The 25085-nt window shown below is 43.8% G+C and overlaps 1 protein-coding gene across 1 annotated transcript in view; it reads right to left on the bottom strand.

Moving 5' to 3' along the window:
* Positions 1-25085, bottom strand: part of adamts17 (ADAM metallopeptidase with thrombospondin type 1 motif, 17) — a 108803-nt gene that overhangs the window by 43113 nt on the left and 40605 nt on the right. The window contains exon 8 of the mRNA XM_086143722.1: positions 3009-3114. Within this exon, the coding sequence (XP_085999848.1) occupies positions 3009-3114 (106 nt within the window). The remainder of the gene's footprint in view (positions 1-3008; positions 3115-25085) is intronic.

The following is a 25085-nucleotide window of genomic DNA, read 5'->3' as shown; positions in this document are numbered from 1 at the left end:
ATTCATTAAGTCTGTAATGCCGACCTACAGCTGCATAGCTTTTACCTTCCCTTAGCATGTCCAGAAGTTTAACTTTATCTGCGATAGATAGCATCTTTGGACCCTGCCGCAGGTGCTTTTGTCGGTCCAGAGTGTTTTGTCAACATAATGGGTTTTAGGGAAACTCGAAATTGCAAGAGAATTTGCACGTACGTAATGTAAATTTGGCAAGCTGTTTTACGTACGTGTACATATTAAACTGCAACGTTATTGACGCACAGGTAGAGAATAAGCAGAGTAGCTTTTTAGCCAATCAGAATGCAGAACACAATGCACGATGCAAATCCGTGAAGTAGCGAAACCGTGAAAAGTAAACCGCGTTATAGCGAGGGATCGCTATATTGCGACTATAATAAAATAAACATGAATCCACTTGGAATCCACTTTATTTCCCCTTCGAAAAGAAACTTTCCGTCTGATGTCTGTTTTTTACCCATTTTGCTAGCTTGTAGGTTGAATTTTTGGCACTCAAGCGACTGAGATGTAACCAAGAGATTCCGATTGTTTTTCAAAATAAAAGATTTTTTTATTTCTTGTGCGGCCCGGTACCAATTGATCCACAGACCAATCTGTGGATCTGGACTATTTATGGCAATTCATTTACAGCACAATATAAAGAAATAAGAAACACTGCACCTTAAGGGACATCGGCTGATCTTGAATTGACAAGTGAGTCCCCCTTGTTACTGGAGCTAATCCAATCATTTCTATTTTGTGCTAGATGCTTGTGACCCAATGCAGACATTGGCTGCTTTCGGACAGAAAAGTTCTCAGAACAAATGTCCAGCTTACATTTGGTTCCAGGGACCAACCCTCCTCCACCTTTTACTTTTGCATTGGCACAGACAGTGAGAGATCAAAGTAGGGACAGGCGTGACACATGGCAGGAATAATAACCATGGACTATCAGATGGAGTTGAAGTGTTTTTATTTTCTTCCTGCACTGCTTCACCGTGTGAAAACCCCACCGTTGGGACCCAAAATGTTAATGTTCTGCTGCAAGCCCTGGAAACCCCCCCTGTGGCCTGGCAGGCTACAAGAGCTTGGACCTCTTCATTGGCCCAGTTCTCGCTGGACCGCCGAAGAGGTTGCAAGGAGAAGGCTGACTTTGACCACATAGTTTTTAAATATGGTAGAAATGTGTAGCTGAAGAGTTCAACCAATCACCAAGCACCTATGTCATATGAATGCCTATGGGCGCTGCCTTGGAATAGAAGCTAAAATTATTCTAGGAGGTGAGGTCCATAACTCCTGCGCCGGTCGAATGCACAGAAAAAAAAAACTTTCTTGCAAAACATTACCACCGAGGAAAAGGGGCTACAATCTCCCAGTTTACAATCTGGATTTGACTAAATCCTTGTATTCCCTCTGCCTGGGTAACTGTGTCATGGGTTTGTTCATACCGATAACACGCCAAATGCGCATTTTGTCGCTTTAACATTGTAAGCAACATAAATCTCCACGGAAATGGCACTAAATTCTTCCCGCTGCCATCTTCTCTGCACAGCTCCGCTCGGGGGTTCAAATATACCGAGTGAAAGCACAAGGAGACACAAGATTGAGCAGGCAGAGCTGAAAAAAAGTGTTTGAAAGGGGGGAGCCATGGGATCAGTTGAAACCGTGCATATATTGCAGTTTTTATCTTTTGCAGAGTTCTGCCTCTGACAGTTACTCCCACTAACCCCCCAATACAATACAGCACCAGCCTTGGCACGCGCTCAGTACCGGCACCTTCATACTTTATAACCCACCAGTCAATGCCTGTCCGATGTGTATTTTGTTGTGCAAGTGTGTATGCTTATGTAACCTGTAATCCTGTACAGGGCGTTTGTGTGTGTGTGTGTGTGTGTGCCAGCTTCACCAACCTGTCCTGGCCCCCCCGAGCTGTGGCAGAGTTGCTGATGAAAAGTGAGATAACTCCTTAGGGGTCTGGCTAGGCCGCAGAGCAAGGCAGAGCACACACACACGCACACACGCACACACACACACACACACACACACTGGCACGGCTTTCAGGTGAAATTTGGACCCGGCTCAGACTGCGGCAGTTTGTGGATGAAGGCGAAATGGAAGGTGGGGGCTTTGTGAGAGGCAGAGATAAGATCCCAGCAAAGATGCCACACCGAGAGAGGAAATAATCTGCCTTTTTTTTTTTTTTCCCCTCACAGCGAGCCTGGGAGAACCAACAAGTCTGTGCTTCATCTCCGTCGTGTTGCACGCAGAGGCAGCAGCGGGTTTGAACCTCACGCTGTTTTTCGTTCATATAGCAACAAGCTTTATTGGAAACACAAGAGGTGATCTCATTATCGCTCATGCCTGTGGAAGGTCTTCTGCTCAGGAAAAGGAAACAGGGGGGCGGGCTACAGTTGAGATGGAGTAATCACCCTCATCACCATTAGACCCCCGGCTGATGTTATTGAGGACACATCATCGGCCGTGTACCTCGCCGTCATCGGTCCATTCAGCCTTCGACTCGGCACAGACCCTCCACCGCGGGGTTGTTTCAGCACTACCACTCACGCGTGGTGGCTAATCAAATGCGGGTTTTCCTGTATATGTCGTCACAGCAGATGACAAATAATCCACAGGGGAATTGATATTTTAAATTGTAAAATAAGGGGGGGGGGAGGGTGAAACTTTTTCTGGATTTTTTTGAATGTGCTTTTGTGGGAATGTGCTTTTGAGCTGCATAGACTACAACTGGAAATCAACCATTTTAGTGGTCTGTCGCTCAAGGTTCGTGCTTGTCACTAGGATGCTACCAAAATATCATCATCTTGACATGAGCAGTAGGTGGGGATAAAGTGCACACAGTGCACCTGGTTGGGCTTTAAAGACTATCATCACCTTCTGATCCCAAGGACTTCCCTGTTTGAAGCCCCGTCAACTGGCACGAAGCAAAACAACGGAAACAGGATAAAGACTTTCAAAATAAGACACTGGAACCAGACAGAAACTCAGAGACATACTTGTGTCCGAGCTCGTGGGCGATGGTGAAGGCCAGGTTCAGTCCATTGTCCTCCGCCAACACACACTTCCTCTTGGCACTGCAGGCCCCACCCAGATAAGCGATACCTGCATCACACAAACACAATATCCTGAATAAGACGGGTGATGTATTTCAAATTTGGCGGCGGTGATCTTAACGATCCTCTCCTGGAGTTGAGGGTTCCTTTTCCGAGCAACAGAATCCATTATTACATTTATTTATGTATATGTGTGTGTGAGTGTGACTGTAACAGTGACGTATTTTCACTATTTAATGATCGTCCTCTGCCCTCTGCCCAGCTAGCCGTCTCATTTGGGCTTTTTTACTGGGCTTTCTGATTTTGACTTACCTCAGGTGAACCCCCTGGTTCACATTTAGACTCTTTGGCCTGAATCCCTTTCAAGCCTCAGAACCGTTTACTTTCAGACCTCGCCATTTAAGCTCAACACCCTTCCCATCTCTGTCCCTGAGCGGGACGTCCCAAGAGAATCTGATTACACTTGCCAATCAAGCATACATGTTTGTTTCGGTGCCAAAAGTGTTGCTCTAAACCTGAGGGGGTCTGCAGGGACATATACACTGCTCAAAAAAATAAAGGGAACACTTAAAAAACACATCCTAGATCTAAATGAATGAAATATTCTTATAAAAGACTTTGCTCTTTACACAGTTGAATGTGCTGACAACAAAATCACACAAAAATGATCAATGGAAATTAATTGTATCAACCCATGGAGGTCTGATTAGGAATCACACTCAAAATTAAAGTGTAAAAACAAACTCCAGGCTGATCCAACTTTGATGTAATGTCCTTAAAACAAGTCAAAATGAATCTGTGTTGGTTCCTGAGTGGACACTATGATTTCACAGAAGTGTGATTGACTTGGAGTTACATTGTGTTGTTCAAGTGTTCCCTTTATCTTTTTTGAGCAGTATATATACATGAGAATAACATGGCATGGCTCTGTTACTTGGCACAACCCTGACGAATCGGCGAAAATGCCTGATATAGTCGAATAATGGACATCATCTGGCGTTTCCTAATATGATTCAAATAATAAGTATAGTTAATAGACTGGGCTCAAGACGGAGCTGCTTAAACCCAGCGTGGCACTCAGTCCTGGATCACAAGGCTAGCTGGCAGCCTCCAGCAGCCAGAGGGCGCTGTTTGGCTTCAGTGGAAAAATCCCCTTAAGACTAATGGAAAATGTATTAGTACCGGTATTTGTTTATTTATTTTATTTTCTGAACGATTAAACCTGGATACAAATGGAACAGTTAATTTAAGTAGTGATGAAGTTTTACTCCTCCCTGGTTGAAGCTGAATTGTAAACTTGTGATAAAATTCACGATGAAAACCTGCATTTTTCCTCAGCTTTGGTTACATTACATTACATTACATTACATTACATTGCATTTGGCAGACACTTTTATCCAAAGCGACTTACAATAGAGGACATAGGGACTGCAAATACACTTGCAAATACACGATACACAGGAAATGTACAGAACAGTAAGCTTGGGTTAGTGAGGGTTTTTTTTCTTTTTTTTTGGACAGAGACACACAAACGTACACACACACACACACACACACACACACACACACACACACACTGCATAATTAAGAAATTGATCTACCTCATTCAGTCATACATTTACTCATAAATTCAAACCCTGTTAGCTGTCAATAAGAAAAGCATTTTAGTTGAAAATATCGCCAAATTGGGCAGGTGGCGGTTAGCCTCACATTGAGGAGATCCCTGGTTCAATTCTGAACCCTTCCTTGAGGAGTTTTCATGCTCTCCACTTTCCTCCGACAGTCCAAAGACACGCAGGAGGTTCAGCGGAGACCCTAAATCACCTAGACGAGTGAATATTCCATGTCTCTGTGTGATATAACTCATGTTTTTGATTTGTTTTTTTTTTTTTTGTCATTGTTTGTGTGCTGGTTACCCCGACACCGGGGTAATGAGTGTGAGTGGGAAAAACATTGCATTCAAAGACCCAGGGAGTCTGCAACATCTCCACTCATCGCCGCTCTCGGGCCCCCGCTGGCAGCTGCTCACGCTTTCTCTGACACTAACGCACAAACAAACATACACACGCGCCATGGAAGCTTATGTGAATCCAGACAGGCATAAATGAAATAATTGACAAGGATGGGAGAATTATTCCCAGATGTCGCTAGAGGGAGAGGCGAAGTCATCACACGGATGAGAGCTTCCATCTGATTGGTGAGAACGCGGCGTGACATGCATTCAGGTGTTGGAAGAGGCGGGACTTGCGCTGCAAGCCACTCACAAAGTCATAACGGTATAGCAGTTCGACCCAGATCGAACCTAAAAATATATCTGAGACACTTGCTGTCACAGTGGCAGAGCAGTAACAGTGACATCTGGTGTAACCAGGCCGGGGGGAAAGAATAAAACCAGGATTAAGTAAAGACCAAATTTAACTCACGGATGCATAAAAGCCAATAATCCCGCTCAGACTTTTTTAAAAATGTCACATCTAATCATTCCCTCCGCAAATGTCTCCTTAGCTGTGCATATGTTTATTATGCACCGTCGACATCAGCTATTTTTACTGCCTTTCTCAGTAAATGATACTACATGAGTTCCATATTACATAATTCTTACACTGCATTTGTGTTTGTTAGATGTCTGATGTTTTTTGTTTTTTTTTTGAGCTGCAACTGTCCGCACATCTGTTCTATACAGCCTGGTAACCCACCAGGAGACACTGGATCCTTCCCATCAGACGATGGTCCTTATTTAGGGGTTTCTGATTTTCCCTAAAATGGAAGACAGAACAGCTATTTTCAGGATTAACAGCCTGGAATGAAAACAGGACGTGGCTATTACATGAAAGTCTGTTCGCATTTCTTTGTGCCGGTTGTGCCGGTTGTGCAACCCAATGGCAGCCATCCCATTTGATTTTTTTTTTTTTTTTTGATCCCGTCGATTATACACTGCTCAAAAAAATAAAGGGAACACTTAAAAAACACATCCTAGATCTAAATGAATGAAATATTCTTATTCTCTTTACACAGTTGAATGTGCTGACAACAAAATCACACAAAAATGATCAATGGAAATCAATTGTATCAACCCATGGAGGTCTGGATTAGGAATCACACTCAAAATTAAAGTGTAAAAACAAACTCCAGGCTGATCCAACTTTGATGTAATGTCCTTAAAACAAGTCAAAATGAATCTGTGTTGCTTCCTGAGTGGACACTATGATTTCACAGAAGTGTGATTGACTTGGAGTTACATTGTGTTGTTCAAGTGTTCCCTTTATTTTTTTGAGCAGTATATTTCCAACGCGTATCCCGTCGACCCGGGGTAACGTGGGCAGAAAAACGTATCGGTGAGGAGAGAAGGTCTCCGACTGTTCGTCAGGGGTGCACGCTGGAGAAACAGGAATGGGGCAGGGAGGTGGAACAGTGTGAGGCAGGAAGGAGCGGTTAAATGGGGAGCGGTTATTTCTGAACAAAAGGTTCGGGGTCGTGACGTGAACTGGTCGACTCGGCGGCTTGGCATCTGTGGGGTAATCTCCCGGTCAGAGGACGACGCAGCGTCGTGAACTTGCCGGCGATGTGAAGTGTCTTGTTAGCAGCAGCACTGGAGTGGAAAGGACCACACAGGAATTGAACAGGAAGTCAGAGGCAGGTAACCCCAACGTGTGGCGGTTAAGACGCCAATTAGTTAGCTTGTCCACTCGGCTTAAGGCAGCGACAGTTGTTTTTAAATTCCGTAGAAGTGGGTTGAAGTGAGATGGGCCGCGGTTCAGTGTCAACATGGCCGCACTCACATTTTGGTCAGTCAGTCTACAAAACACTTGACTTAAAGTACTTCATGACCCTTAACGGGATGCCTTTTGAAGCTAAATAAATGACTTCGATAGCCAAACGCAGCTGTCAATCATTGTCAAAATTGAATCTTTTTTTTTCATCCACATGAGATCTATATTTGGTAATTTAGCTGTATCTTTTTGTGACTCATACTTCCCGAGGTAAATTGGAAATATAGTTTCAGCCGTCGCCCCAACATGCTCGCCAGGGCCAAAGTGCGATATTTCTGACCAAAAATAGGAAAATGCTCCTTTCAGCAACATCCTGATCGTGTCTGTAAGAGCATCAATCTGCAAAATCATTGGTTGGTTAGAGGCCTGAGCAGAAAATACTCGTTTTACTCTAATTACACAAGTAATGGGCCGTGAGAGGAGACAACCCTGTAACAACATTCAAAGCTAATGACACGTGGTTTAATATGGGATAAATATCTAGAAAGCTACTTGAAGACGAACCAACGTCCAATTTCCAAGTCAACTCCGCCTTTTCCAGAAGATTTCTTGGCGCTGCTTATTTTCCAAAACTTCTCAAGTCCTTGGAAATTTACATTTTCACAATCCATGAATTTGACGTTTGTTCACGACCACATAAAGCCAGTGTTTACTGCAAAAAGAACATGCCAGCGGGGGGAAAGGGAAGGGGATTGATCCTGAGGTGGGGCCATCCGATGGATCAGACACTCTGGAAGTGATTAGAAGCGATTCTTCGCTCTGGTCCCCCCCACGGCTGCCAGGATGGAGGTTTTGAGAAAGCGACATTGCCGACATCCTTTCAGGCAGGCTGCAGGAAGTCGCCGCAAACTGCTCTTTTTAGATCCATAAAATTCCTGGACGGGGAGCGGCGAGGGCAGACCGTTCAGAATGGAGCTCCAAGTTAGCCAGACATGTTTCTTTTTTCCATGTGCCACAAACAAACATGTCAGAACTGATTTCAGGCAGCGGTTTGGAGGAACCAGTTGGGAGCGGTCGCGTGAACCCTAACAGCCGCAGGTGTCCGTGGCAACTGAGCGGGGTCACAGTCAGGGTCACTGCCGCTGCTATTTTAGCACCGGCTAGTCATTTGCGCAACATGTAGGATATAAAAAGAGAAAAGCCCCGTCAGGCGCAGCATCGAGACCCGGTCACTGCAAACGCAGCTCCAAACGAATCATAAGGACTCATAATGAGACTCCAAGCATTTTATTTTTAGACTTTTCACAAGGGTCATTTTTGGAAAACGCTAAGCACTAAATGGTTTCCACTTATATAGCACTTTCACACATTTGCGGTTTCAAAGCTTTACACTAGATTGCATTCACCTATACACACACACACACACACACACACACACTCGCATGAACACACTGATGGCTGCCATGCAAGGCCCCAGCCAGGCTACAGTAGCAAGTTGGGGTACAGTGTCTTGCCCAAGGACAATGGAGCATGTAGAGAGGGGGTACCAATTGAGCTGCTGCCCGTAGGAATAACGTAGAAATCATATGTGACTACAGAGTAAAATATATTAGAATTTTTATATAGTTATTGAAATGTCCCAAGAGTGGGGCAATCAAACGCGCATGGTATTATATTCTATTACCATATTTTTCGGACCATACATCGCTCCGGATTATAAGTCACACCAGCCAAAAATGCATAATAAATAACGAAAAAAACATGTATAAGTCGCACTGGAGTATAAGTCGCATTTTTGGGGGGAAATTTATTTGATAAAATTCAACAACAAGAATAGACATTTCATCTTGAAAGGCAATTAAAAATAAAAATAGAATTGTTTAGCAGGTAGCATCTTTTTCTCACAACGCACTTCTGCCATGACCCGCCCCCGCTGAATTTTGATTGGTTGGCGTGTGTGTGTGACGATCGCTGATATATTAAAGACACACACGCAGACACAGACAGACACACATCAGAGCAAGAGAGCTCAATAATTTCACACATAAGTCGCTCCAGAGTATAAGTCGCACCCCAGGCCAAACTATGAAAAAAACTGCGACTTATAATCCAAAAAATACAGTATATATAAATGGATGAGCTATCAGTGCATTGATCATTGATCAACAGAATCACTTATCAAGTTAAATGATCAGTATTCAAGGAGCTGTATCAGCTTCCATAAGCATATAACACTTGAATCTTCATTTTCTCCTCTTTCCGGCATTTTCATGAGACGCTTTTCATGTCAACGCCTCTGCTAACCAGGTTAAAGATGCAGTTTGAATAGAACAGCTTTCCCTGCGTCTTTGCAGTGAGATGTGTTGTGAAAAAGAAAAAGAAAGAAAAAAAATCCAAACACCGGTGGGTTTGGAAGCAGGCCGAGGCCCCTTTTTTCACTGTAAACATTCAGGGGCCAATGGAAACAGATGCTAGCCGGACACATGCGTGTTTTTTTTTCCCCCTTTTTTGCTGCTTTTGTGTTTTACGAGCACTCGCGCTCAGGCGCGGGCTGCAATTACGCGTGGACGACGTCTGTAATCTGGTCAGCGGACGCATCCTTGATGTTTTTACTGTGCCGAGACGTGCTAATTTTGGGTTTGATATTTAAAAACTGTGAATTCGCCGTCGATGGAAACTGACAAGCGGAGACAGATGGTGTCTCGTCATGCCGTTCATGCTAAGCGAACTTCAGCTATCTTTTGAAAAAAAAAAAAGAAAAGCCCCACGCCGATCCTAAATCAGCTGCACGGTTTGGACTGATCTCTGCCTCTAAGACCTGATTCAGCTTATCCTGCTAATGCGAAATCAAATTGAATATTTGGAGTCTGGCCTCCACGCTGGTATTTTAATGCAACACAGCAGTGTTTCAATGGAGCGTCGGAGTGAGGAGGAGAATTACCCGGGCTGAGTGCAGTGCAGAAGTTTTCACTCAGGCAGGTTGAGCCTCTGAGCGTATCTGGTGTGCGCGAGGAAGACGACCGATGGGCTGGTCCTCCGACACAGGCCTCAAACCCCCCCCCCTTTCTTCTAAATGGAACGGCACCAGCTCAGTGGGGAAGGTCAACGTTTGGAATGCGGATGCGTCATTTTGGAACCGCAAAAGTCCAACACCGATCTAAACGCGCAAGGCTCGCAGTTTAATATCACAGTTTCACAATTTTTTCTGCTAATGTCCTGGCGGTTCCTTCATGACGGTCCAATGATTATTTCATAAAGAAATTATTGTACAAGTGAATAATACGTTTTTTTGGGGGGTTATTTATATTGACCTTTCTGGGGCAAATATGATTTAAATTTAGTTTTTAAGGTTATTTTTATTATACTATTTCAACGAAGCTTCTCTGCCACAGTGGCAGGTATTCTTATTACAGAATGAGGTAAACATTCTTGTCGTTAAGCTGTCATGCACATTGTTGTGGCATCATTCATGTCTGCGGGGACAGAAACACACACGCACACACACACACACACACACACTGACAGTGTGATAATGACAGTGTAATTTGCGGCTCCACTGCTGACGGTGCATCTTCCATTGGTACCACCAGTGGTCATGTTTGATCCGTGAATTTAGTGGTCTAAATTCCCTCAAAATGACACAAGTTGGACACTCTGGCCTGTAAAGCCCATGTGAATCCAATAAAGCTGAGGGGTGAAGCTGCCCGGTGAGGTCAGGGGCGGAGGACCAGATTTCAGGCAGCATCAAAGATCCGTTGAAGCCAGCACTTCTGAAGCTAAAGCCCCCTGACAAAGGGCAGTGATCCGCAGTGCGGCGGTTATCAGCTCTGGGGTTTTGACCTGGTTTTTGGGTCGCGGCGGCTGATCAAACGGCGCTGTGGCGACTCACAGAGCTGGCGGTACATCCAGTGAGACAGTCCCTAAAAGGCCACAAAGCCTCATCAGGCCTCTGCACCAACAGCGCCGCGCCGCCCACAAGCAAGTTCGCCTGGCCAGTTGCTTTTGCGCTAATTAGCCGTTACAACATGAAGGGCTTTCCGTTGAGCTGCTGAATCCCAGGCGGTCGAGGATCCCGGTGCTGACAACACAAGCCTGACTCAGCCTGGAAGAGACGCTTTGTTTGCCTACTCGGTCTCACACTCACACACACACACACACACACACACGCATGCACACGCACACGCACACACACACTTGCACACTGAACACACCTCAGACTGACCCCTCTGCGTTCTCAGTCACACTATCATCCGCAAAAAACATATTTCATCCACAATATGAGACAAAATTGTGACGGTTTCTCTGTCAATGTGGTGCCTCTAAAATGATGAGAAACAGGAAAGACTGGAAACCGAAAAAGCTACTTAAAGCGAGTCCAAAAAGTACCTATATTATCATGTAATACACCATGATATTGATGCATTCATTTGAACTAAATTACCTGAAAAATTGACAACTGGATTCAATTTAACATTTAGTTTCCAAAAAAAGCAACCCAAAACTAAACATTTGTAAAAGTAACATATACATGAATGAAAGCTGTTGAAATTACTGACAAAATGCATTTAATAGCTATCCTCTATAATTACGCAAAAAATGAACAACAAAAACAAGCAGATTTTTGAAAGTTTGTGTGAAATAACAGATGAAAAACACATGCATTCCTTTTTCTCTAAAAAAGTTTATAATTTCCTCCTAGCCAGACATTACAGTCTCTTGTTTCCCTTCCTATAGTCTGAAGGCTTTTTATGGAAGGGTTTATAAAGATATTATAACAAGCCTGAAGCCTGATTTATATACTTTTATGCCCTAAACATATGGTGAAAACATATTTCTGTCTGTTGACAGGGCTCTCTCATTTATAGCGTTACAAGACACATCAAAACCCTCACAGTAAAAAAAAAAGCTCCAAATATACAAATATAGGCTCCGTGGTACTCGAATATTTCAGCGTACACAGGCCCGGAGTCAAATTCGTGCTGTGGAAACAGTGGCAATTGAGATCCCGACCATGACATCGACCGATCAACACACCATCATCTTTTTTACCGCAATGATCAATAATTCCAGCCCCATGGATTGTACCATGTTCTTTAATCCTACAGTATGACGATGCCAACAAACAGGAACATTTTGGGAATTGAGAGGGAGTCCGAACCCTTCAAAGCAAGGCTCACCATTTCAGGTTTTGAATTAGTTTTCACTCCCAGACAACAGATCTTGCAGATTTTTGTGGCATTCTGTTATTGTATATTTTTGTTGTTTTTTCTTTCTCATAATTTTTAAGCAATTTATGTTGTTATATGTTGGGGGAACATGTAATTTGTAATTTTGTGTCATGGAGTTCTAGGAAATGCGAGCCCCCGAATCCGGACATGCTCATGTTTATTATGTTGAATTTCATTGATTCATTTATTTTTATATAATTCAGGAATCTGCATTAATACAATCTTGCTTATGTCTAATGTATGTCTATTATTAGTCCTGACAGCATTAATTTCTGTTTGAAAATTCTTAATAGTCATGTATACGGAAATGGAAAGGGAATTTGTGTAAGTAAGTTTAACTCTTCCTTGCTGTCAAATACACACACACACACACACACAAACATGTACGTGCACAACCAGATCATTACCCTAACTTACATTCATTTCCTTGAGACTTTCTCTTCCCCCTATTAAACCTGCCTTTAAAACAAATCTTCAAACTATAATGAAATAATTTAAGTCACGGGGATTTGCCGTCCGTCCTCAAACACACTGGAGCGCAAACAAGCGCACACTCATATGCGCGTGCACGCGCGGTGTGAATCAGCTGATTTGTTCAGAGTCATCTCCCTGCCAGCAGCTTCACCGCAAAGTCAACCATGAGTCTCCAGTCATCCGGGCCTCGTTCAACATCAACATCCAGCCGAGCCTCTAATCTCACAGTTACATCTCTGCTCCGGGAAAGTAAACACAGGAAATAGGATACTGTTACAAATATTACTGTTATCCCACCCACCGTCCCAACAACACGGCCTCCCGTCCTGCTCCGCTCCATCCTGCCTTTTCAGGCTTCCATCACTTCTCATGGCTTTAAAAGAAACGATGACACCAGAAGTCATCCATTTACATTATATTTTTTTAGTTTTCTCTCTCTCTCTCCCTCTCTCTCTGAACCGCTATCGTCCCGGGGTATTTTTTTTTCATAGTGAACGTGCTAAAATAAAAAAATAAAAATTTTAAACTACAGAGGAGGCTCTGGAAAAATCGCGGCGCTCCCAGATTTTTTACATTTCCCAGATTTCTGGGATGCGTTCAAGACAATAAAACAACACACAATGTGCATGAAACTAATTACCAACTGGCTGGCGCCCCTCATGCGAGCATTTGTGTGTGTGTGCACTGCTGCTGCAGGTTTTGCGTGCAGAGATTAAGAAGCTCCAGAATATTTAGCCCCGGCTTCTAAATCAACACGTTGGCGCCCTTACTTTGCTCCAAACCGCACCTACGCACCCGGCATGGCATTTCGCCTCGTGGCGACAGGAAGTGGCGGCAAAGAGGAGCGCACTTTAAATCAGATATTAGCTTCCAATTTCTGGTCTGGTTCTGATCCACTGACTATATGTCATATGTATAAACCCCTCCTTTATATGACTGGATGTTAATCAAAAGCTAAGCTAGGCTGATCATATTGGATGCAGATGACAGCGAAAGTAAACAAAGCGCTTATTTTCGGTCCATGTCCTCAATGGCACCTGATGGTTTCCTTTCTGCCAAGCAGGAGTCTGAACATCAGGTCAGTTAAAGGTGTCAGATATCTCCTACACCGGATTTATTACTCTATTACTGCTCTCAGACAGGTGGAAGGAAACATTGTGGAAAAGGTCTCTACATTCTTCGGTCAACGACAGCAGGACAAACAGTGGCGGATCCGTCGGCCGACGCTAATAAAAAGCGGATGATACAAGTTGTCTATTGGTGTAGAAATGAGCAGCTGGTGAATCAGACCTTATGATAAGACCTTGTGCTCCCGGCCGAGAGCTGCGTTCCTCTAATACAAACCTACTAGCAGTACCTTTTGCTCGCTCTAAGCGATCTCAGGCAAAACTGTTCTCAGTTCTACTACCTCAGTGGTGGAACAAACTTCCAGAAGCAACAAGACTAGCATCATCTCTCTCTCAACCTTCAAGAAACAGGTAAAAACTTTTCTCTTTCAGGACTATTTAGTGCGCTGATGCCCCAGATCAGGTTAGGCAGCAAGTTAGGCTATGCAGTGTGTGTGTGTGTGTGTGTGTGTGTGTGTGTGTGTGTGTACATTTGTGTATGTCTTTGTCAAAAAAAAAAACAAACTCACTAACCCAAGCTTACTGTTCTGTATATTTCCTGTGCATCGTGTATTTGGAAGTGTATTTGCAGTCCCTATGTGCTCTATTGTAAGTCGCTTTGGATAAAAGCGTCTGCCAAATGCAATGTAATGTAATGTAATGTAATGTAATCAGCCCTTAGTGTTAAGGCTATGATACCAGGAATACTTCTTTCACCCCGTTCGCCTCCCCATCCTGCCTGGGCGTTAGTGCACGTGCTTGGTTAGAAGCCTGAAACAGCTGCTTTCAAGATTTAACGTGAGCACAACGGGACACAGGAAGAGTTGGGCTGGGATGTCAGTGCTCCTAGTGGCCAAACGGTGCAATTGTAGCCATGTCTGTGATTTTGCTCCAAAAGTCTTCCCTATGTGGGGGGCATGTTAAAGGGAAGTAAAAATGAAACAGCCCACACATTGTTTCAAATGTCCCTCATTATTCGATTAGTATAGACTCAATTGGATCATGGAGCGCATCGCCTCTTGGAAAGGTGCCATCATTATTTAAGGATCTGAGATTGGTCAGGAGTCATTGGAAGGCATTAGGGGATATGCAGCTCTGCTGATGTTTGATTTGCTAATGGGTCAGAAACTAAACTAACGTGTCAGGCGGTCATCTTCGCCGTCTCGTCATATTACCCCAGCCCTGAAGTGACTCTAAATAACAGCTTTGCCTGGGGATGCCGCTCACCAGGCCGTGAAAACGCTGCTCCCAGTTACGAGCCACTTTCACAGGTAAGTTAACGCGTGATTCCGCCCTGTGCAAAATTGGATTTAATGCTGCTCTGATGAGACTAAATTTAAGTCCCCCCACCCTCCACTCCCCAGCCCTATTTAGATTTGCTTTGTCTTCATCTTCTTCTTCTTCTTGGAATGGTATCAAACTCCGCTCTGTGGCCTCATTTCACTGCATACGGTTCTGATACAAAAAAAAGAAAAAGCTGTTTGAGGAGGAGGGGGGAGGGTGGGTGGCGGGGAAAGGGGATAGGGGGAGGGGGAGCGGCGGTTCTGAAGCGGGACCTTTTATGCTTTCCGTGATTACTGTGAGGCTCAAAGAGGGTCACACACTTTGGGCTCGCCAGCACAAAGAACAGGAGTGTTCTCATTGTGCAGGAAGATTAGCAGGTTGAGAGTATTATGGCTGGGCAGAGCTGTGCAGGGCCAGGCATGGCCAGGAGCTGCTGCAACACCGCCAACACACAGCCCAGCCTCTGTCTGCGTCCACTTCCATTACCTCATAGTCCTGTGAGTGCGTGTGTGTGTGTGTGTGTGCTGATAAAAGTGTGATAATGCATGGGAAGCAGCGTCATACTTCCATAGATTAGGGATCGTAATGTCTGCGCACTCCAGCTTTCACACCGAGCCATTTCTTCTTGTTAGCTTTGCGATCAATTAAAACGGCACAAGAGCTACTGAAGCGCATTCATCATTGCGTGCTTGTTGAACACACAACTTTGTAGAGAGGCTGCGCGAGGCGGAGACCGCCGCCTAGCAGCAACGGCGGCAGCGGCAGAGCCAATAGGTTTTGCCAAAACAAGCACAAGTGTGTTCATGAAGCTACTTAAGGGTTTTTCTGACCCCCCCCACAAAAAATAAAAAAACAAAAAATATGGCTTCAATATTGCTCAATTTTCTTTCTGGGGTGGGGTGGAGGGTGCTTGGAGGGCAGCCAGTGCCGAATTCTGCTCTCAACAGGCAATGAGAGACACATGAGTTTAACGCTAACGGAACAGATTGTTGGGAAGATTTGCAACAACCCTCTGTTTTGCACTGCAACTTGCTTTTTTCCCCGTGCTTTACAGTGTTGGCATCGCTTGGATTACCATAAAACTTTTTAGTGCCATATCATTTAGTTTAACAGCAATAAAACACTTAAATAGAGATCAGCAACCCAGTTTGACCTCGATGGGTAGTTTAAAGCCAATATGGCAGATTGTTAATAAAATTTACAGCGGTTCCAGTTTGAACTGCAATGTGGCTCTTTAGCATTCTATATTTTTTTGGACTATAGAAAAAAAAATCATTTGACCCATTTTTTTCTTCCATATATTTTTGTCCAAATCGGATATGGGGCTTTGAAAAGGTGTGGTTTAGATCAAGTGAATAATGAAAAGGTTTTAGTGGAAACAACGGCGCAGGTGACAATCTGATCAAAGACGTCTTTTTTTTTCTTAGGCACATATGTCAGGCTCTCTGACATTAAAAAGCCATGAACTCTTTTAACATTATTATTTGAGTTTTACAATGTTGCGTGAGTGATTCCTTTAAGTTTGGGCGTAGACCAGTCAAAAATCTAGGGAAAGCAGATGAACTGCTATCTTCAAAATCGAGAACAGTTACAGTGCCGGTGCTAACATATACAGACACAGATTTATCCAAAAGCTAGGTGGCTACAAAGATAGGCTTTCTCTGGTTGGTTACTGGTACATGGTTGGTGGTGGCTGGAGGGGCATGGGGACAGTTTCAGATGAACAATGACAACTGTTTTATTTCCATTTTGGATAAATAATCCCATTTGACGTGCAGATTTGCACTTACAGTCAGAAAGATGTCAAGGACACCAGTGACTGCAGATATATCTATGATGCATTCTTTATTCATATTGCTGTCAAGGTAAGAAGTGTTATTATGGTCTGGTAGATGACAAGCAAACAGGATGTTCCTCTGCGGTTTTTGCACTTCACTGAATGTTTTATTGTACATGAGAGCTGACTTGCATGTTATAATGTGACGTGAAAATATGGAAATAGGAGGATGTGGTCGGTGTGTTGTGTGAGCACGCATGTCGAGGTAACTGCCACTGCAATCTTTTATATTTAATGCTCTTCCACATTGAGATCTGCTGTTGGGATCCGTGTTGAGCGAATTTGCACGTGCACAATAAACAACTCACTGGGGCAAAGCGATAAAGAAGAGAGGGAAAGGCTCTGTCCTGCTGAAACATTTTACTTTACGCCCAGCACCTACTTCGTACTGAGGCAAGACACTACAGGGCAGTGCAGCCTGAAGGGAATTCAAAGGACTACAATGGCCTCTATTATTCGAAACCCGCCTCCTCCGACAGGTGCTGACGAGTGTATATATGCAAAGAATTATTAATCCCGACAATGTTTACTCGAAAGCGCCATTATTTCAATTCCCGTTTTTGTTTGGGGTCTGGCGAGAATCCCTTTAGCCATTTCAAAAAATACCTTTATATGGGAGTAAGAAAATGTATGCCTTCTTTTCTGTGACACATCAATAATCAAGCCAATGACCTTTTCTCTGTGTCTCATTTAAATTTTGAAAATGCCATTACATTCAAATGCTGACATTACGTAGGAGGAGCTGCTGTCATTGCGAAGTGGGACGCCAGTAGATCAATGTGAGAACGCTGTGCCAGAAATTATCCTGTGAGTGCCAGGATACAAGCAGAGGAACATTATTCAGGCAAGGAATAACTGTCATGGTACCTAATGCATCAGGCAAATGCTAAATGACACTTGGAATACTATACCCTGCCTGAGGACCCCAGTACAGAGCAGTGTGGAGGGTGGATCTCCATATGGTTCTGTACCTACTAGGTTAGTTGTCTTCACGAACAGATGTGTCCCACACATGTGCAGTTGGCATGTGTGGTCATAAACTCTTGGGTTTCTTGGCAACCCGGTCAACAACACAAAACCCACTCAGACACGAACGGCAGAGAAACTTTACCAAACAAGGACGGCCCTGCAACCCGTTGCGACTGCAGCTAGACTCCTTTCTCTCCATTTCTGCACGCATATCGCCGTCTGCCGGGTGGCCAAACATTCTGCAAAATCTTTAAAAATTGATTTAGAAAAATTCTCCATCACGAGTTCTTTTTTTTTTCAGTTACAGAGCAATGCTAATGCCCCAACGCAAACGGGTCGATTTCAGTTACTTACATTAAAATCATCTCCATGTAAAATCATGGAAAACCATGCGGAAGTTTTTGAAATTGATTGGTTTCTGCGTTGAAAGGTGCAGTTTAGTATTTTCGCACAGGATTCAGATGGGGATGTCTTTGACGGTATCTCCAGACCCCTGGTACCTAGCCCGTGTGCACCTCTTTGGGAATTGTAGACCCCATGACCCCCGGTCAGTGATCTTTTCACAGTTGCACCTATTACAGTGTTCGATATAATGGTAATCAAATCTCCGGACCCACACAGGCATCCAGTGTTCCGTTGGCGGGACTAGTGGCAGGATCTTTGGAACAGGAATATGAAGCCAACATTGATCAACAAGGAAATGATGGTGTAACTGAAGGTCATTGGCAGATTAGAAACCCTAACACTGGCAACTGAGCGGCTGGTGAGTCTGAACTTGTGTCTGATAGACACATATTTTTTTGGAATACACAGTGACAAACTACTTCTCAGTCAAAGCCTGTTTGCATCTCTTGTTTTCCATCCAAAAGTGCTTGATGGAAAAAGACCCAAAAACAAATTTCGAAAGCGAGGTCTCTCTAGATGGGGTGCATTGTTGCTGAGGTTTGGCTTACTGGACTTTTATGACTTTGGGTTCTGAATCGTAACACTGTCCAAAGTCAGCACTCTTTCCGTTTAAGTGACTCGGTTGTACGTTGGCGCAGGGAACGGGACTGCCAAAACCTGCTGCGGCTGACCTGCCAACCGACTGACCACTAAGTGGGTACTTTATAAGCAGATGAAAAAGAATCATGGGAGTTAAAAGGCCGTGTTCTGATTCGTTAGGGCCGAGCACGTCCAGATTTCATTTGGTTGCCAGGGTTCTGCGCAACGTCTATGTTACCACAACTAACTATATATGCGTGCAAACACCAGTTCTTATAGGAAGTCAATGATTTGTGGTCAGTTTGGCGCAGTCTGTGTGTGAAAGTACTGTTAAGAATTATTATCCTATGCCCTCACTGAACTCAGCACAAGCTAGTGGATGGAGTGCATCCAATAGAGTGACTGGACCACTGGGCGTTTCCACAAATTGGAGCAGGGCCAGCGAGCCTACATCTGAGAACAGCCAAAACATCGCGTTTCATGTTTAAGCACTCGAGTTAATAAAGGTCACTTTTTCCTCCCCCGGGGTAGAAAAGTCAAACTCCTGCAATTTGGGATTGTTGTCAATTCTCTCAAACCAGTCTGAGAGATGGAGAGTGATACAATAACAGAGCAAAAGGGCTTTGATGAACTGGATATGTTGGCAGGGAAGGAGCTACCGAGTGTGACAACAGACAGCCAGGCTGTGTCCAGACCTGCAGCGAGACAAGGAGCAGATTAGCGAGAAGAAGAAAAAAAAAGGAAAAAAAGGAAGAAAAGCTCTTTTCTCACTCCTGTGGGTCATTGAGGCTGGGGCGACATGGTTCACTGGGAATCAGTTGGGTAACACTACCATCAATTCTCTCGGAGCACCGACTCACTCGACTAAATGAACTGTCACCCTGTTTATGAAAAGCCGGCCAAAAAGAGAGAGAGAGAGAGAGAGAGAGAGCAGGGGTGTGAATTCTTACGGGACCTGAACATGTCATCTTTACATTTGGAAAGCAAATCATCTATTAAATGCGGAACGACCATGCTATTAAAACGGCAACCAAGTGTATTATGGCATGTGTGTGTGCGTGTATGTGCGTATGTGTGTGTGTGTGTGTCTGTGTGTATTCAGGACCAACTCCAGAATACTGTTAAATCTGGAGAGACAGACTAGTTGTTTCCACATAAGCTTAATGTCAAAGCTGTTCCTCTCTTGCCCCTTTGTATCTGCTGCCCGGAGGGAATTAATGAGGTTCTCCTTTTTTCTGTGATATCGGTACCTATGCCAAGGATGGTTTGGTTCATGCCTCAGATCCTGCAAATGAGTTCTGACTGGCAGGTTAAACTGCTCATATCTTTTTTTAATGTGTTTTGCCTTATTAACCAGTTTTTCCTGTCTCTTGCTGTTTCAGTCATTTCTCCAGGTGACCTGGCCCGAGCAAATGCCGCCAGGGTTGACCAGTTTTCCTGAGATGTTGAGGCTTCTGTGAATCTCTCCAGGCTTCTCAGAATAGGTTATGACACCGCTGGGTTTCTCCATCCTACTCATGGTTGCTCTTAGCCAGTTCTCCCCCTTACGAGGCCTCAGGCGGTTTCTCTGCGAATCTAAGGCCATGGTTGTCCAGTTGGTCACTCGGATTTGGTTTGGATGCTTCACCAGCGGATAAAACCCAGTGAGGGTTCGAAGAGGGGACGAAGACTACATTTTCTGTTGCTTTAAAGGTTTGCAATCAGAACGGCCAGTTTAGTGGCTTTTTATGTAACAATTTGCAGAGGTCCTACTCTGGGCGTGTCGACAAGGAGGCGTGGTCTCCAAAGCTTTTTTGGTATCCAACCTTCTTTGCTTTCCAGTGCCATTGAGCCCCGGTCGTCTGCCATCCCTTGGAAAGCCAAACCATCTGTTCTCCAATTCTGGGCTTTTTTTTTTTTTTTCCAAGCCATCGGCAGTCCATACTGACACGAACCCTGTTGGTCGCGGGTCGAATGGTACGTCAGCTCGGTTGTTTTCTGAGCATCAATCATCCAGCCCTCAAGTATCCCGCTGTCTGACTCTATCTCCGAGGCCCAGCCCCAGGCTGTCCTGCTATAATCCTCCACCTCTGAGGCCGAGTCAGATTGTTTCCATTCGACAGCCTTCATATCTGAGGCCCAGCCAGATGGTTTCCAGGCCTCCTTTGTCCTTCAGTCAGTAGCCCCCGAAGATGCATTTGATTCCAAGCCAACAATCCCAGCCATCAATCTTCCATCAATTCTCAGCTGGTTTCCCTCGAGCACCATAGCCACATTTCATGGAAGTCCTGGTGAGCAGCAAAAGTGTTCAGTGGCTGTGCAATTATAGAGGTAATAAAGGCTTTAATACATGTGTGATAACATACATTTGGTCAATTTAGGTGTCTCTTGATATTGAACATTCAGGTAACCGGCAGAGGAGCTAATGCTACATCAACTACATTTGACTGCCTCATTGTATAGTAAATATGACTCCAGCTAAGAATTTGTCAAGGCTGTCTTCTAAGAGCAGTACGGTTAAAAAAAACAAATTGTCACACTGCTGTAATGCCATCTGGGGGCCGGGGTTAGCTGTTAATAAGTGACAAATGACACAAAAAATAATTTCCCTGGTTGCGTTTTCCTGTTGTAATTGCACTCTAATGTGTGTATCTCCTCATTGGCTACAATAGGTTGTCAACAAGGATCTCTTCCTGCTTACCTGGGTGTTGACAAACTTTTCTTCCCAAGGCTTCTGCTGCCAACCCCCCAAACTCCAACCACCTGATGCTCTGGGCTTTATTATATCCACCTGCTAGACTGTTTTCCCCTATGGGCTTCTGGAGGGCTTATCCCTCATAGCTACACCCAATAAAGTCACTTTCCTACGTGGCCATATGACGTTGGGAGTTTCCAAATAACACTCATCAGGAATCCCAATGTTTCAGGGCCGTCATATGTCAACTGTTGGTGTAAGCTAGTCAGAATCAGAATCAATTAAAATTACAATCAGAATACTTTGTTGATCTCCAGGGGGGTAATTGCTTTTTGGGGATCAATAAAGTATTTTGATTCTGATTCTTGGTGATGTATGGTCTAGCTATGAGGTCTCTGATACCAGGTATACTACGTATAATGTGTACCATGTGTACCTACGTATAATGTGTACCAAATACTGTATGTACCATTAAAGCACGACGATTAGATAATGTTTTTCTTGAGCGGGTCACAAACAAAGTGGCCATCATGTCACTTTTTAAATTGCAAGCCCCCCCAATATGGTGAGAACGGGCATGATCTGAGAAACATCCACCACCAAGTCAACTGTTCTAGTTGACACTCAGAGGTCACATACCCTCCTACATCCAATCCCCACGCCTTTTTCTTCCTTTATGGGATGGAGTGATTTGAAAAAAGTGTCACTGAAAGTCAGAAACCCAGTGTCTTTCAGAATCATGGTCTCACAATAAAGCAAACAGGGGTTTATACCATGTTCTGTTAGTCCAACTGACTTTTTGAAATTGTGCAGCTTGAGAGAAGGCCGCAGCCAGTTTGGAGACAGCAATAAAAAAAGTATAGAAAAAAAGATTGGGAAAAAGTCAAGACAATGAGTCATAGTTTGATATTGGAAATAAAGAATGAATGGCCTGGCCAAAGCTGCAACCAGTCTGACCTCTTTGGGATCAACTCAGAGCGAGGCCTTATCGCTCCACATCAGTGTTGGACCTTGCTATTACTCTTGAGGCTGAATGGGAGTAAATCCCTGCAGTCCGGTTCCAAATCAGGGTGGACCGAATCAAACCAGCAGAGCGGAGCCTTTCAAAGCGGCGGATTAACGGCCGCAATGTCTGAATCACACGTTCATCCATCACATATGGTCCCAATGTCAATATCTTTAAACCCCTTTTTCGCAAATTGTATGTTTGCGCTGCCCGTCTGAGCCATTTGCAATTGCGAAACAAGGGACTTTTAAACGATGACAGAAAACTTTACGCAGCATCATATAAATTAATTTTGGAGGGATTTATGGCTCCTTCGATTTCAAAAGTTGAAATTAGGTCTGCCAAAATCGCTGGTGAGTATTTTATCAATCGAAGATCTCTGAGCGTACGGACAACTAGAGCTCAGGGCAGTCGTACACAAAAGTGTATTTTTCACAGCTTTTATCAAAAACGAAGTGAGCTGCAGGTATGTTTAACGGTTAGTAGATACTCAATCTCTACCCAACTCTAACAAACATGGTGAATACTGTGGGTGAGTAGCTTTTGATGGAAATTTCTACATTGTTTCCATGAAAAATGTCTTGCTGAAATAAACCCTAATGCTAATCTTTTTAAATGAAATTTAAACCAAGCTTTGTCAAGATGTCAATCAAGATTTTGGGACTTTTTCCATCAATCCAGAATTGGCATCCAGCGCAATGTTCCCATTGGGTCAGAAGAAGACTATTTATAATACCCCTATATTTGCAGATAATCTAACCAGGAGGTAAACCAGTGTTGTGGTTTTTGTTCCGGCATTTTCTCAACAGCCACTGGATCTGTAGTGGACTCAGCTCAGTGTTTCATTTTTTCTACAGATACTTTTGGAATCGTCCTTGGTGTTCGTATAATGAGATACAAAGTCCAGCTGTGGACGGTGGGGTTTAACACTGTGCAGTAAACTGTCAGTCAGAGGGTTACATAAAACCGCTTCTGTCATTCACATCCACAGACCATTCAGAGTCTCAATAAAGTGCTGCATCACATCAGGTTAGCAGTAAACACTAGAACTCCTCCACATTACATTACATTACATTACAGTCATTTAGCAGACGCTTTTATCCAAAGCGACTCACAAAAATTGCAATTCAATAACCGAAGATCCAGAGTACCAGTAGTCGTTATTCAGAAGTCCCCACTCTACCAAATAGCCATCTCAAAACCGTATACATACATACATACATACATACATACATTAATTTCTTCTTTTTTGGGGGAGGGGGCTAAGTGCAATTAGTGGGGTAGTGCTTGGTGAAGAGGTATGTTTTCAGCTCAAGAAAGATGGTCAGCGAGCCTGCTGTTCTGACCTTTTCCAGGAGTTCATTCCACCACTGAGGAGCCAAGACAGAGAAGAGCCAAGACCGGTTCAATTGGCAGCCAGGAGCTCGGAGTGATGGGGTGGACAGTCGCCGAGAGGTGGCAGATCAGAGGGGATGGGTAAGGACATGTGGCTTGACATATCGATATGAAAGTGCTTGTAGCAACTTCCTTTTCCATACCTCATAATATCTTCTGGAAAAGAACATAGAAATGTAGACGTACACTAAAACCTTGTCCTACGAGTGAATGACCTTATCAATTTTCCAAGATACGAGCCTTCCCTCAGTCAACTTTTTGCCCCATGATGCAAGATGAGCTTGAGTTACAAGCAAGCGAGCTTAAGCCGCAACTTGGTAACCCAGTGACGATCATTGAAAAGCAAGAGCGAGGAGTGAGTGTTGTCGACTTGTCCAAGAATAGATGGCAAAGTTATTGTTGGTGAAATACCATGACTGGGAGCGTCATCTATGAGAAGACACAATATATTTACGGAGATATAATGTAGCAGACTGCAGGAACATCAATGGACGAGCCCATTGGAAAAGCAATTCAGCATTGCGTAAGTGTGCATATTGTAGCATAGTGTTCAAGTTAAATTTATCGATAACTTGTAGCATTAAGCGTGTAGCATATAAGTTAAGTTAAAGGATAAAGCATGAACTGAAAATCTTAACTTACCCTATCGATCTGTTCCCCCCGCTACCAGCATCTTTTCTGACCTCAAGTTAAATAAACTCAATAAAAAACCTGTTTTATTTCTTTACATTCTCTTTTATTATGTGTCACTATTTTTAATGAGTTATTTGTTATTATTAAAATACATTTTCTAATTTAAAACACGAAACAAGAGGGGTGGCTGGAACGGATTATATGTGTTTCGATTCATTTCAATGGGGAAATTGAATTTGATACATGAGCACAGTGACTTACGAGCTCCATTACAGAATGAACTAAACTCGTAGGTGACGGTATTACTGTGTAGAAATTGAAATCGGTGAAGTAAATTTCATCCATTAACCCATTTTTGGAGGGGTAGTTATTGTAGCCCACACCATAGAGGAGCCATGATAGCATCACTGAGTGCCTCAAACAAACCGGACTAATGAAAAACCCTGTGACAGACAGCAACCATGTTCAACAGGAGCCAAAACACAACAGCTCAGCTGTGGACAAAGAATCGGTCAGAAAGCCTGGTAACAAATCCAACGGACATTTAGTCCGCACAGGACAACACGAGAGACAAGGTGCTCTGTCTATTAGTCTGAAACCCCAGTCACTGTTCTATTACACCCTCACGACTTTTCAGAGTGTGTCTCTACACTGTGTGTTATTCACCAGTTATCACGGCCACCTCGTCTGTCTGTCAATCATCTTTAGCACAAAAAAAGC

Source organism: Fistularia commersonii, chromosome 3 (assembly GCF_037954325.1).
Source record: "Fistularia commersonii isolate RoL2024-O1a breed Wild chromosome 3, RoL_Fcom_v1.0, whole genome shotgun sequence".
NCBI classification, from domain to species: domain Eukaryota; kingdom Metazoa; phylum Chordata; class Actinopteri; order Syngnathiformes; family Fistulariidae; genus Fistularia; species Fistularia commersonii.
The sequence above is the reverse complement of the archived record's forward strand: the minus strand, read 5'-3'. Positions and strand labels throughout refer to the sequence as shown.